Source organism: Narcine bancroftii, chromosome 5 (assembly GCF_036971445.1).
Source record: "Narcine bancroftii isolate sNarBan1 chromosome 5, sNarBan1.hap1, whole genome shotgun sequence".
Classification (NCBI taxonomy): domain Eukaryota; kingdom Metazoa; phylum Chordata; class Chondrichthyes; order Torpediniformes; family Narcinidae; genus Narcine; species Narcine bancroftii.
This window is the reverse complement of record NC_091473.1, coordinates 83,844,090-83,858,413: the sequence shown is the minus strand read 5'-3', so window position 1 is coordinate 83,858,413 and position 14,324 is coordinate 83,844,090. Positions and strand designations below refer to the sequence as shown.

General features: G+C 37.5%; 1 protein-coding gene and 1 pseudogene across 4 annotated transcripts in view; one reads left to right on the top strand and one right to left on the bottom strand.

The window, feature by feature from the left end:
* Positions 1 to 893: 893 nt before the first annotated feature.
* On the bottom strand, positions 894 to 993 carry LOC138765597 (U6 spliceosomal RNA; annotated as a pseudogene).
* A 5,046-nt stretch (positions 994 to 6,039) lies between these two features.
* LOC138763643 (sterol O-acyltransferase 1-like) overlaps positions 6,040 to 14,324 on the top strand; it is a 66,964-nt gene continuing 58,679 nt past the window's right edge. Inside the window, exons 1-2 of one of the 4 annotated variants that reach the window (XM_069938142.1) lie at positions 6,040 to 6,225; positions 6,586 to 6,713. In XM_069938142.1, the coding sequence (XP_069794243.1) occupies positions 6,611 to 6,713 (103 nt within the window). In that variant the 5' untranslated portion in view covers positions 6,040 to 6,225; positions 6,586 to 6,610. Of the gene's footprint in view, positions 6,283 to 6,585; positions 6,714 to 6,803; positions 6,903 to 14,324 lie in introns of those variants that run through there. The other 3 variants (XM_069938139.1, XM_069938140.1, XM_069938143.1) reach the window with 3 other exon arrangements.

The following is a 14,324-nucleotide window of genomic DNA, read 5'->3' as shown; positions in this document are numbered from 1 at the left end:
AGACTCAAGGATGTTTGGAAGTGATTCACTCTCTGCAGATAAATCCCGCCTCTGGTCTTGTAACCACAGATTTTAATTTAGCTGCTGAGTGTATCCACCACTTTCTGTTTTTATTTTGATAGCCTGTCCAGTTGAGCTTTTGGTTCATTTGATCCACTTGATTTTGGAGGCTGGGGCCATTTAATGCCTTTGAACGTCAGTGGTAGGAAAAAATTGTATGACCTTCATAATACAAATGTTTTCCAGATCTTCCAGGTATTGGAACCGAGATGTAAGAAGATGCCAAGTGCACTGAGGCCTTCCTGATCATGTCAGAGATTTGGATGTGGAGTTCAAATTGCCGATGGTTTGGACTGAAGGATGTATGGATTCAGAGGTAGTCGGAGTGCTGGAGTTGAAACCATGGACTCTCAGTGACTCTGGGGGGGGGGGGTGGGGGGGAGAGAAACATATTTTTCTTCTCTTTCTCTGACTTTGCCTTTTGTGTAATATTACATTTTCTATTTTATTACATGACAAGAAAAGATTCTTGAATCAACAGCAGACATTGTTTCTTTTGGTAAGGATTTGCAAATTGATTTGTATATTGTGAAATACATTTTGGCCCCTGACTATAAAAGTTTTAATTTTCATGCACCAAACATTGACAATTCACATTGCTACAATTTGTAACATTTTATGGATATTGCAGCAAGCAAAAGGAAAGGGTGTGTCATCAGCCGCTGATAGCAATGCAGGATCAGGAAATCCTACTGGGAATGGTGAGCAAGTGAACTGGGAGCTTTCGATTTGGCAATCATTAGCCATTTTTTTTAAGCCAGTTCTAAAGAAGAAACCTCAAGAATTGTGTGAATGAACAAAATTTTTTATTTGTAATTATTATTTATTTTTTTTAAAATATGGAAGACTTCACAATTTGTGTCATCCTTGTGCAGGGGTCATACTAATTTTCTCTGTATCGTTCCAATTTTAGTATGTGCTGCTGAAGTGAACACTTTCTTTGCAAGTCCATTCAATAACTAAGAAAGCAATTTTGTTACTTGTTACAGAAAGAAGTACTAATCTCATCATTTTAATTGAACTTTCAATAATTCATATTCTCTGGAGAAGTTAAAGTCCCTCTCTTTTGTGAATAATGAGGGAGAAATTAAATCAGTTTTAGAACTTGGAAGTTGCAATTTTCTTCCACTCCAAATTTCTTCACTTCCTTTCCAAAAGGACTCATAAGAATGTCACCAGAACGAGTAGGCTTGAATTACAAGGAGTGACTGGGATTTTTCTTCTTGGAACATAGAAAGCTGAGGAGTGGAGTTGGGGGGGGGGGGGGGCAACCTTAGCCGTTTATAAAATCATGAGAGCCATAGATAAGGAAAAAAAGATAATCACAGCTTTTTTTCCCCGCAGGATAGGGGAAATCGAAAACAGGAGGTCATAGATTTAAGTTGAGATGGGAAAGATTTAAAAAGGACCTGGTTGGGGGGCATCTTCTTCACACAGATAGTGGTGGGTGCATGGATTGAGCTACCCAAGGAAGCGATAGAAACAAGAACTATAGTAACATTCAATGGATATAAAGGCAGGTGTGTGAATATGAAAGTTTGAGGGATATGGGTGCTGTAAAACTGACTCCAAATCTGAAAATGCAAGCCTTTAATGTGAGAATTGATAATCAATGGATTATTAAAGAATATGTCAATGGGATGAATATGGATACATTTGAAGAAGTGACTGTAGTTGTATTCAGAAAATGTCCACAGATTTTATGTAAAGTTCCATACTCATGGAACTGAACACAAATTACTGGCCCAGTCAGAAAATAGTTTTAACAGTCACTGCAGAAATAATGAGCAGGTCCTCGTGTAAGTGAGAGGTAATTGCCTTGGCTTCAAATGTCAATCCAATTATAGCAAAAGGGCAGTAGAAGCCCTGGCCATCCAGCTGAAAAACTTTTGACACCCAACAAAGTCATGTCTCTGGTTTATCCAAAGCCACAGCCATGGCTAAGCATTGTATTGGTTGCCAAACAATTCATCCATGTCAATTATTAATTTAACACTCTGATTGATGGATATTTATTAACCAAAGTAGCAAAGGACAGGGGTTAAGGCATGTTGAATTTAGGTTAAAGATCAATCATAATCAAAGGGGCTAAAACCAGTGGTTCTCAACCTTTTTCCACTTACATATCACTTTAAGTATTCCCTATGCCACACGTGGTCTGTGATTAGTAAGGGATTGCTTAAGGTGATATCTGGGTGGGAAGGAAAGGTTGAGAATCACTGCTCAATTGTTACTGAAATATTTTGCTTGAGAAAAGTTGTAATTGGCCCATTTCCTTTGGCATTATGAAACCATGCACATAACGAGTCAATTAGGTATGATTAAAACAGTGGTTCTCAACCTATTTCTTTCCACTTACATACCACTTTAAGTATTCCCTCTGCTACAGGTGCTCTGATTAGTAAGGGATTGCTTAAGGTGGTACGCGGGTGGAAAGAAAAAAGTTGAAAACCACTGTTTTAATTGTATCTAAATGACGGAATCTCCAAAAAGAGGAAAATGACAATGATCAGCAGTGGGATTTGTCTTCTGCCACTTCAATCTGTTACTGGAACATATTCTACAATTAAGATCCAATTGAGATGCGAAGTCTCAACTGGGTTGGATTTTTTATTCATCAGTTTTGTTTCCAGCCATTCTCTTCATCAGACTATTTGATCATGATAGGATTAAGGTGGTTATGATAGCCAAATACCATCCTTTCCCTAATGTCCAAACATTTTATCTCTAGTGGTTGTTTGAATCTTGTTTAATCTTTATTTTGTTGCGGATTTGTTTAGACAGATTGTGCAGGTTTATGGTTCCACATGAACTGTGATTAGCAAATCAAACACTAAATAAAGTTCATAACCATCCCTTTATTCAAAAGGGCAGCAGGGATATACCTGGGAACTTGCATCAATGGTAGGTAAGTTGATGGAGGAGATTGTATCTCAACAATTTTATTGATGGACCATATCAAATATCCTGTCCAGAGGTTTCACACTTTGATTGGGAACTGTTCTCCAAGAATTTTGTGAACACAGCTGAAGCCATCACACAAACTAACCTCCCCTCCATCAACTAAATCTTCATTTCCCACTGATTCAGGAAAGCAGCTAACATGTTAAAGGACACATCCTGTCTCAGTCACACTTTTCTTTTCACTACTCCCTTCAGGCAGAAGATATATGGGTTTGAAAACAAATATCCAAAGTTATTCTTTTCCTTCTGTTATCAGACTCTTGAATGGATCTCCCAAGAGTATTTGATACTTTCACTGATTAACTGTACTTTTCCATTTAACACTATAACCTGCTGTTTTGTTTAATTATAACATTGTGTTTTTATTCTTGCACTACTTGCAGTATTATATAGAGGGTGACTAGGCTGATGGCATGCAAAACAATTTTTTCCCCCCCACTGTATCTTGTACATGTGACAGAAAACAATTCCATTCAGCTTCACTGCCCAAAGCTTTTCCACTATCTTGTTTAAATAGGAATATCAGAAATTACTTCCTACTTGATGAAATGAGTACAGCTCCAATATGCAAGAAATTAGATACCATTCAGAACAAAGGACTCCTTTTGATTGAGACATCAGTCATGGCTGTACAGACAGCAGTTTGTACTGGATACAATATGCATTGCATATGCAGTTAAAGGCAAATTTTATACAGCTGTTCATTAATTAGGGCACTAAATACAATTCCAGGGAGGTAATGGTCCAACTTTTTAAAACATTAGTCACTCAGCTGAACTACTTATGACGAAGGATATGACAGCACTGGAGATTCACAAGGATGTTGCCTGAGATGGAGAATTTCAATTATGAAGAGAGGGATGGCTAGATGCATATAACTTGAATGAGATTAAATGAGGACACCAAAAGGTATACAAAATTATGAGGGGTCTTGATTGACATTTACCTGTATCAAAGGTAGATAAAACTAGAAGATGCAAGTTTAGTGTATGGAATTTAGAGAGGATCTGAGGGGAGATTTAAAAAAAAACCACCCCGAGTAGTGAGTACCTGGATGACACTGCCTGAGGCATCAATGAAAGTAGAAACATCGACAGCATTTATGAAAGGTCTAGGGTTGCTTTTGAATCACCTAGATATAGAATTTGTGGATATAGAAGGCTCTGGAGCAAGAACTGTAAATTGAGAATAATATAGATTGGTGTTCCTTGGTTGGCATGGACATGGCAAATCAAATCACCTGTTTCTGCTATAATGACACCAAATCACCTGGTCGAGTTGTCATCAACTGCACTTATGAAATCCCCACTACGCAGAAAGGCAAGAACCACAACATTATAGGATGCAATTGTTTCCAAGTCCCATTTTTGCTGAATTTTCAGAGAGAGTTGTTGATCCAGAACACCCACAACTGATTTACTTCCACCAGCCACTTCAGTGTCTTGCTGACGAAACTTACCCCCTCAGGGTTTTCCAGATGATAACCTCTTTCTTTTAGGTCACCACAGAGTTCCTTTTTGTTTCTCTTATTTCAAGTGAAACATTAGACAGACAGTCCTCTCCTCTTGCATGAACCCCAAGGACTTTGACCAGGCTGAACGAAGCACTCACAACCAGTCTTCCAAATGGGGTTTTCCGCAAGCTTACCAGCTTGTCCTGTTCCAGTTCTAGTTGCTGATGCTGACTGTAAAAGCATAGTGTGGTTTTGTGTGTGTTTTAAGTAGTTCTGTGTGCGTCTTTCTTTCTCACACAGAAAGCCTGCTTGACTCTCTCTGTTTGCAAAACCACATGACCCTCCTCGAACAGCAGGTCCCACTCCAGACAGAATGCAGCTCCCACAAGCTCTTTCATCTGTTGCTTTTTTTTTCGTCAGCAACCATCTATTCATGAAGTCTCTTGGGCACTCTCCAAAGCTTTTGCAAAGACTGTTGGTCCCAACAGGTCTAACCTCAGCAGAGCTCCAGTATTTTAAATAAGATCTACTTTAAAGTGTTTGCATGTGACCTCCACTAAAAACCTATCTATATTCTGTCACACTTTAATGTTACTTGCCTTCAATCCACAAATTCAAAGTTTGAGTTGAGCTATTAACAGATGTTCACCATATCGGCTTCTTGCTGTTCTTTTTGACAATTCATTTTCTCAAGGGAAAATTAGGTTTGGGCACCCCTGCACTTTGAATGAATAAAAGTCCCCGAGGAGGAACTCTGGAATGCTGGAGACACCCTACCAAAAATGGGGAAAGAAATCAAAGATGAGTAGACCAAATGATGTCTGTGATATAGAGAATTTAGGTTAAAAAGACTTAAGTTAAAATGTGATGATTAATCAGAAACAGGGAAGCCAGAACGGACAGAGAGTTTACTAGCAGTCAAGGACAGAAGGAGCTGCTGAATATGTTTTTTTAAACCTATCTTTTCATGGTCATAGTGAGAGACATGCAGGAGACAAAGGATTGATAAGAAGTGTGAGAAACAGAATTCAGTGAATGTAGAGTTCACAGCGTACGTAACGAACGTGATAATTAATAATGCAGTTATACTTAGAATGTTTTTGTAATACTAACCAATTAAAACAGTATTAATAAGAAGGGGAAGGGCAAATAAAGGTATAAAAATCAATGCACTGTATGTATCGGGGCTTAACTGGTGAGAAACCAGTTGAGTCCAACTCTGCAGACTTGTAAATAAAGCTTGTCGTGTCATCAGTTTTAAAGAGACTCATGTGTGAGAAGTTTTATTTCTGACAATGTCTATTAATGATTATAAAATTTACAGTAATGGAGAAAGTTTCAGGGGTCAAGTCAAGGGACGATTTACCTGATGGATAAGAAAATGTTCTCTCCCTTGAAACCAGAAAGAGTCAGCAATTCTTATCCTCATAGTTTTTGTAACTATATATTCCCTGCCAGAGGAGACCTTGCGCAATGCCTGCTTCTTTTTCGGTTCCCTCCATTGCTGCTACCGATCCGCAGCGACGATAAGAAAGTGCACCTCTCCTTCCACGTGCTCTTCTTGTTCCTTTTTGCATCTGACTGTCTGGACGAGGTTACTCACGGACGCTCAGCCCAAGCACCAGAAATTAGTCACCCCCTTCTCTTCGCACTGCGTCGGCGCGCCAGTGCACCCAAGCCGCGAGTCACGTCCGGCTTCCGAGCGCCGACACTGGCAGTGGCCGCACGAGTCTCCGCTGTGGGAGCAGGTGAACAAGGACGACTCTTGCGCAGGGGGCCGCCCGCTCCGGTCAGTTGCCTTTCGGGTGAGGGTCGGGGAAACAGGTTCTGAACGCGGGCCTTTTGTTCGCGCCCAGACGATTAAAGTGATCCGAGGCGGGGGCTCAGACACGCTGTATTAAGGAAGGGAAAATGAGCAGTTTCACTTCCCTTCCAAATCATGTCGTGTGAATCGGATCTTTCTCCCCTTAAATCCAGTGCAAGGTCTGTGATTTTTAAACCACGTGAAAGTATCCTCAACGGACTTGTTTTGGTTGTAAATGGCTGGGTGCAAACTGCTCTTTGTGCCGATTCCTCTGGGTGATTGAAAGAGTTCTTTTCCTCGCCAGGAAGCTGTTGGCGACTGCGACAACGATGACGTCCAGAGGCCGGCGTATTTCCGCCAAGTCTTCGGACGAGGACCGTCTGAGCATCTCCGAAGGACATGGTGAAGACTGCGGCCGATTGGTCAGCAATGGTGAGTCTTACCAGGCTCCCCCCCCGCCCCCGACTTCATTCTGCCTCATTTCAGAATGCCCTAACTTTGATTCAGTTCGCTTGTCTGCCGAGAGTGACCAGGGTTCACGTTTCAAGTCGATGGCTTCTGATCAGCTCCTCAAATGTGATCACCTCGCCAAGTGAGGAGACAGACCTATTTAGGAAAAAGGTGAAGAGTGCCAAAGGAAAACCTTGTTCCGAATGTGTATGTTGGATGTAATGCACTGGGTGTAGTTGATGGCAATCTTTTCATTGGCCTTAGTGATTTGTAAATGTCACTTTAGTTCACGAGCAAGTGCTGAGGTGACCAGATTTCAGCTGGGGAATCGTTTTGTTGGGGGAAAAAAAAACTCATTGTGGCCACACACCCTTTATCATACATCTTTATTTCTGCCTTGTGCTTGAAGTTTCAAAGGACATTCGTTGGGCACTAGGTCATAATGGTTCATTCATGCTCTTTCCATTTCGATGCTGAGCTTTTATCATTGTAAAAAGACCATCTCTAACAGAACTTAACAGTGCATCTTTTTTTTAAATAATTTTTTATTTTTCACACCATAAATCACATTAACCATGATACACATTTTTTCCTTTTCACACATATACAATGTAATTTTCACTCCTCCCCTCCCACCCTCCCCACCTCCCCCCTCCCATCCATTTAAGGTATAAAATCTAGGATACATTAAACCAGTCAGACAATGTTGTCATTCAATAAAAATACACCAGAAATTCCACTGAATCCATTCTTTTTATTTCCTTTTCCTTCCGTTAACTTAGGTAGTGATTGTCCCCGGTAGGTTTTCGCTATTGTGTTTAATATAAGGCTCCCATATTTGTTCGAATATTTCAATATTATTTCTTAAACTATATGTTATTTTTTCTAATGGAATACATTTATTCATTTCTATATACCATTGTTGTATTTTCAAATTATCTTCCAATTTCCAGGTTGACATAATACATTTTTTTGCTACAGCTAGAGCTATCTTAACAAATCTTTTTTGTGCATCCTCCAAATCAATTCCAAATTCTTTGTTTTTTATGTTACTTAGGAGAAAGATCTCTGGATTCTTTGGTATATTGTTTTCTGTTATTTTATTTAATATCTGATTGAGATCTTCCCAAAATTTTTCTACTTTTTCACATGTCCAGATTGCATGAATTGTTGTTCCCATTTCTTTTTTTACATCGAAAACATCTATCAGATACTGTTGGGTCCCATTTATTTAACTTTTGAGCTGTAATGTATAGTCTGTGTATCCAGTTATATTGTATCATACGTAACCTCGTATTTATTGTATTTCTCATCGTTCCAGAGCATAACTTCTCCCATGTTTCCTTTTTTATCTTTATATTTAAATCCTGTTCCCATTTTTGTTTAGTTTTACCATTTGTTTCCTCATTCTCCTTTTCTTGCAGTTTAATATACATATTTGTTATAAATCTTTTGATTATCATTGTATCTGTAATCACATATTCAAAGTTACTTCCCTCTGGCAAACTCAAACTGCTTCCTAATTTATCCTTCAAGTAGGATCTCAATTGGTAATATGCCAGTGCTGTATCTTGAGTTATATTGTATTTATCTTTCATTTGTTCAAAGGATAAGAATCTATTTCCTGAAAAACAATTTTCTATTCTTTTAATCCCTTTTTTCTCCCATTCTCTAAAGGAAAGGTTATCTATTGTAAAAGGGAGTAACTTGTTTTGCGTCAATATTAGTTTTGGTAATTGATAATTTGTTTTATTTCTTTCTACATGAATCTTCTTCCAAATATTGAGTCGATGATGTAATACTGGAGAACTTCTATGTTGTACCAATTTTTCATCCCATTTATATAATATGTGTTCAGGTGTCTTTTCCCCTATTTTATCTAATTCTAATCTAGTCCAATCTGGCTTTTCCCTTGTTTGATAAAAATCTGATAGGTATCTTAATTGTGCGGCTCTATAATAATTTTTAAAGTTTGGCAGTTTATACCATTCTGTTAATTTATCTAGTGCTATCCTCGGTTTCCCCCCTTTCCATAAAAATTTCCTTATTATTTTCTTTAACTCCTTGAAGAATTTCTCTGTCAGTTGTATTGGCAATGCCTGAAATAGGTATAATATCCTTGGAAAAATGTTCATTTTAATACAGTTTATCCTTCCTATTAGTGTTAATGGTAAATCTTTCCAATGCTCTAAATCATCCTGTAATTTTTTCATTAGTGGATAATAATTGAGTTTATATAGTTGGCCGAGATTTTTGTTTATTTGTACACCTAGGTATCTTATTGCTTGCATTTGCCATCTAAATGGTGATTCTTTCTTAAATTTTGAGAAATCCACATCATTCATAGGCATTGCTTCACTTTTATTTACATTGATCTTGTAACCCGACACTTCTCCATATTCCTTCAATTTCTTATATAATTCTTTTATTGATAATTCTGGTTCTGTTAAGTATACTATAACATCATCCGCAAATAAACTGATTTTATATTCCTTGTCTTTTATTTTTATCCCTTTTATATTATTTTCTGTTCTTATCAATTCTGCTAGTGGTTCTATAGCTAACGCAAACAATAAAGGTGATAGTGGGCATCCCTGTCGTGTTGACCTGCTTAAGTTAAATTGTTTTGATACATGTCCATTTACTGTCACTTTCGCTAATGGTCCCTTATATAATGCTTTAATCCAATTAATATACTTCTCCGGTAAACTGAATTTTTGCAATACTTTGAACAAATAATTCCATTCTACTCTGTCAAAGGCCTTCTCTGCGTCTAAAGCAACTGCTACTGTTGGTGCTTTATTCCGTTCTACTGCATGAATTAAGTTAATAAATTTACAAATATTGTCTGTTGTGCGTCTTTTTTTGATAAATCCAGTTTGGTCTAGATTTACCATTTTCGGTACATACTCTGCTAATCTGCTAATAATTTAGCTATTATCTTATAATGTGTGTTAAGTAAAGATATTGGTCTATATGACGCTGGTGAGAGTGGATCTTTCCCTTGCTTTAGTATTACTGTAATTATTGCTGTTTTACATGAATCTGGTAAGCTTTGCGTTTTATCAATCTGGTTGATTACTTCCAGGAGGGGAGGAATTAATAAGTCTTTAAATGTTTTATAGAATTCTATTGGGAATCCATCCTCTCCTGGTGTCTTATTATTTGGTAATTTTTTTATTATCTCTTGTATTTCTACTATTCCAAATGGCTCTGTTAATTTATTTTGTTCCTCTATTTGTAGTTTTGGTAGTTCAATTTTAGTTAGAAATTCATCTATTTTGCCTTCTTTCCCTTCATTTTCAGTTCGGTATAATTGTTCATAAAATTCTCTAAAGTTTTCCTTAATTTCTTTTGGATTATATGTAATTTGTTTGTCTTTTTTCCTTGATGCCAATACCATTTTCTTAGCTTGTTCTGTCTTAAGCTGCCATGCTAGGATTTTGTGCGTTTTTTCACCTAGTTCATAATATTTCTGTTTTGTCTTCATTATATTTTTCTCCACCTTATATGTTTGTAGTGTTTCATATTTTATTTTTTTATCCGCCAATTCTCTTCTTTTAGTAATATCTTCCTTCATTACTAATTCTTTTTCTATATTTACTATTTCCCTTTCCAACTGCTCTGTTTCCTGATTATAGTCCTTCTTCATCTTGGTTACATAACTTATTATTTGCCCTCCAATGAATGCTTTCATTGCATCCCATAGTATAAACTTATCTTCCACTGATTCCGTATTTATTTCAAAATACATTTTAATTTGTTTTTCAATAAATTCTCTAAAATCCTGCCTTTTAAGTAACATGGGGTTTAATCTCCATCTATACATTCTTGGAGGGATGTCCTCTAACTTTACTGTCAATATTAAGGGTGAATGGTCCGATAGTATTCTAGCTTTATATTCTGTTTTTTTTTTACTCTATCTTGCATACGAGCTGATAACAAAAATAGGTCTATTCTTGAGTATGTTTTATGTCTCGCCGAGTAATATGAATATTCCTTTTCCTTTGGGTGTTGTTTCCTCCATATATCCAAAAGTTGCATTTCTTGCATCGATTTAATTATAAATTTGGTTACTTTGTTCTTTCTGTTAATTTTTTTCCCAGTTTTGTCCATATTTGAATCCAAATTCAGGTTGAAATCCCCTCCTATTAATATGTTCCCTTGCGTATCTGCTATCTTCAAAAAGATATCTTGCATAAACTTTTGATCTTCTTCGTTAGGTGAATATACATTGAGTAGATTCCAAACCTCCGAATATATCTGACATTTTACCATTACATATCTCCCTGCTGGATCTATTATTTCCTCTTCTATTTTAAATGGCACATTTTTACTAATTAATATAGCTACTCCTCTTGCTTTTGAATTATACGATGCTGCTGTTACGTGTCCTACCCAATCTCTCTTCAATTTCTTCTGCTCCAATTCAGTTAAATGTGTTTCTTGCACAAATGCTATATCAATTTTTTCTTTTTTCAGTAAATTTAGCAGTTTCTTCCTTTTAATTTGGTTATGTATTCCATTAATATTTAAAGTCATATAGTTCAACGTAGCCATTTTATACTTTGTTTATCTTCCCTTTCCGTTTCTCCATCATTACCTTTCCTTCTTATCCATTTCTGTTTTCTTGTTTTGAATCCTTTATAAGACAACATTCCTAAAACATCAAACATTTTCCTTATTCTCCTATTTAAAACTTCTTTAGCCCCAATCCCCCCTTCCTCTCCTGAGTTGTCCTTTATCCCTTGTCGGACAACCACATCTCCCCTCTCCATTTGGATTTGCAAATTCACTCGCAAGCGTCAGCTGATTTTGCAGTGACCGTAACACCCCCCACCCAGCCCCCCCCCAGAAAAGATTTCACTTTTCATATGTGACAAAGGTCACTCTTTTAATTCCCTCCTTATTCCTTCTATTCCTTTTCCTTCCCTTATTAATTCTTGTCTATACTATCTATATTTTCCTCTAACTACGGATACATTCATGTATGCACATTATACATATACACACATATACCTCTTTACCCACATACATATAAATCGTGGTCATTTTTACTCTTATTACATGTCTTCATCTCTCTGTTTGTTTTGTAGTTGTTCTGCAAATTTCCTTGCTTCCTCTGGATCCGAGAATAGTTTTTTTTCCATAAGATCGTTTTCGATGTTTTGAACTCCTTCCTCTTCTTCAGGAGTTCAAAACTTATGTCTTTTTAGTTTGCAGTCTTTTGTACTCTCATTACACGTCTTCATCTCTCAGTCTGTTTTGTAATTGTTCTGCAAATTTTCGTGCTTCCTCTGGATCCGAGAATAGTCTGTTTTGTTGTCCTGGAATAAATATTTTCAATACCGCTGGATGCTTTAGTATAAATTTATACCCTTTCTTCCATAAAATCGCCTTTGCTGTATTGAACTCCTTTCTCTTCTTCAGGAGTTCAAAACTTATATCTGGATAAATGAAGATGTTTTGCCCTTTGTACTCCAGTGGCTTATTGTCCTCTCTTACTTTTTCCATTGTTTTCTCCAGTACCTTTTCTCTTGTAGTATATCTTAGGAATTTTACTAAAACAGATCTTGGCTTTTGTTGTGATTGTGTTTTAAAGGCCAATGCTCTATGTGCCCTTTCTATTTCCATTTCTTGCTGTAGTTCTGGACATCCTAGGATCCTAGGGATCCAATCTTTTATAAACTCTCTCATATTCTTGCCTTCTTCATCTTCCTTAAAGTCCACTATCTTTATGTTATTTCTTCTGTTATAATTTTCCATTATGTCTATTTTCTGAGCTAACAGTTCTTGTGTCTCTTTAACTTTTTTATTAGATTCCTCTAATTTCTTTTTTAAGTCCTCTACCTCCATTTCTACTGCTGCTTCTCGTTCTTGCACCTTGTCCATTCTTTTTCCCATTTCTGATAAGGTCATATCTATTTTATTCATTTTCTCTTCTGTATTGTTTATTCTTCTTCTTAAATCATTAAATTCTTGCGCTTGCCATTCTTTAAATGACTCCATGCATTCTTTAATAATAGAAAGTATATCCTTTATCTTGCCTTTCCCTTCTTCTTCTATTTCACTGTACTCTTCCTCTTCCTCTTCTTCTTCCTCTGGGTTGGCCATCTGTTGTTTCTTTGTTGCCCTTTTCTTCTCTCCTTTCTTGTTTTCGTTGTCTTCTATGTTCTCCTCTTGCTGCAGGTGTTCTGCAGCTGTCGTTGCCCGCTGTGGAGATCGACTCCCCAGCTGGTCACCCCTCCCGTCGGTGTGTTTTTTTTCATGCGCATCGCGCATGCGCGAGGAGTCGCGCATGCGCGGTTGCGCACTTTTACTCGGCTCAGCGAGCCATTTTTGTAGTCCACTTTCTACCGACCAGAGGGAGCGGGTTTCTCTCTCCACCGCGGGCCTCTTCGAACAGGTAAGGCCATTTCCTTCATCTTCCGTTGTCTTCTCTTCCTCTCTTCTTACCGTTGGTTTCGACTTTTCTTTTTTCGTCCATCTTCTTTCCACCTTTATATTCACTTTACTTTGATTTTTATTTTTGTGCCTTTGTGTTTTGCTTTGTTTTTTCTGACTTTTCTGGAGAGGGCTGGAGTTCACCGTCCGGCCACTACTCCATCACGTGACTCCTCCCAACAGTGCATCTTGATGGTTTGAAAACTGCTCATCCCGAGCTTGTAGATTCGCAGTGATGTTGGAAATGCAAAGATTCTGTCAGGCAATGGGCATTTTTGTTGTCTTAGTTAGGTGAGTCCATGTTTTGTTTTTGTCTTTTAATTGATTGACAATTGCTGCCAACCTGCAGCCATAGATGAATGCCAATCCCCTCAGCAGATTTCCAACAATTTTCCCCATTAAAGAATGAATTGTTAGTTCACACCTTGTCGGAGCCATTTCGAGATGGTCATTGATGAACTTCTGGAGGAAATCTTTATCCAGTTTTCTTAATAAATATAGTTTGAGCCTCAATGGATGAGCAAAAATGCAAGTGTGAAGTATGTTAAAGGGAAGTAAAGGTGTATTAGTTTATTTTATCAAGAAGAATCCTTTAATGCTTAAGTCTGAGATCCTTGACTATCTTGATAGAGTTCAGACTGTTGTGCTTTTCTGGGACAGGGTCGTAATACTGTTTTTCATGAATTATGAACCAAGTGGAAGGGAATGGTGGCTGCTCATTCAATCATGCACTGAACACGGAGGCACTCTTACATAATGCACTGTTAGATGATGCAGCTGAGAGGAAATTCCCAGTCTGTCTCCATGAAAAGGTGTTCTATTGTTTACTAAAGTAAATGCCTAAATCTTACCCTTGAGACTAATTTTGTTTTACAAGTACTTTGCTGGGATAGGATGTTTGATTCGTACAGACACGACGACTGAAACAAGGCTGTGATCATCCCTGAGAAGGTGCAGAAAATGTTTACTTGAATGAGGGATTTGAGCTGAAAGGTTAGACAAGGTTGCTCTGCTTATTGGAAAAAAATGATTGTGTGTGGTAATTTTATGTTTAAGATTGTATTAAATTTAATGGGTGCTTGAGCATGGGTTCATATTGTTGTAAATAGGTGATATGAACTCAGAGGACCAAAGTGCATCTTTCCATGC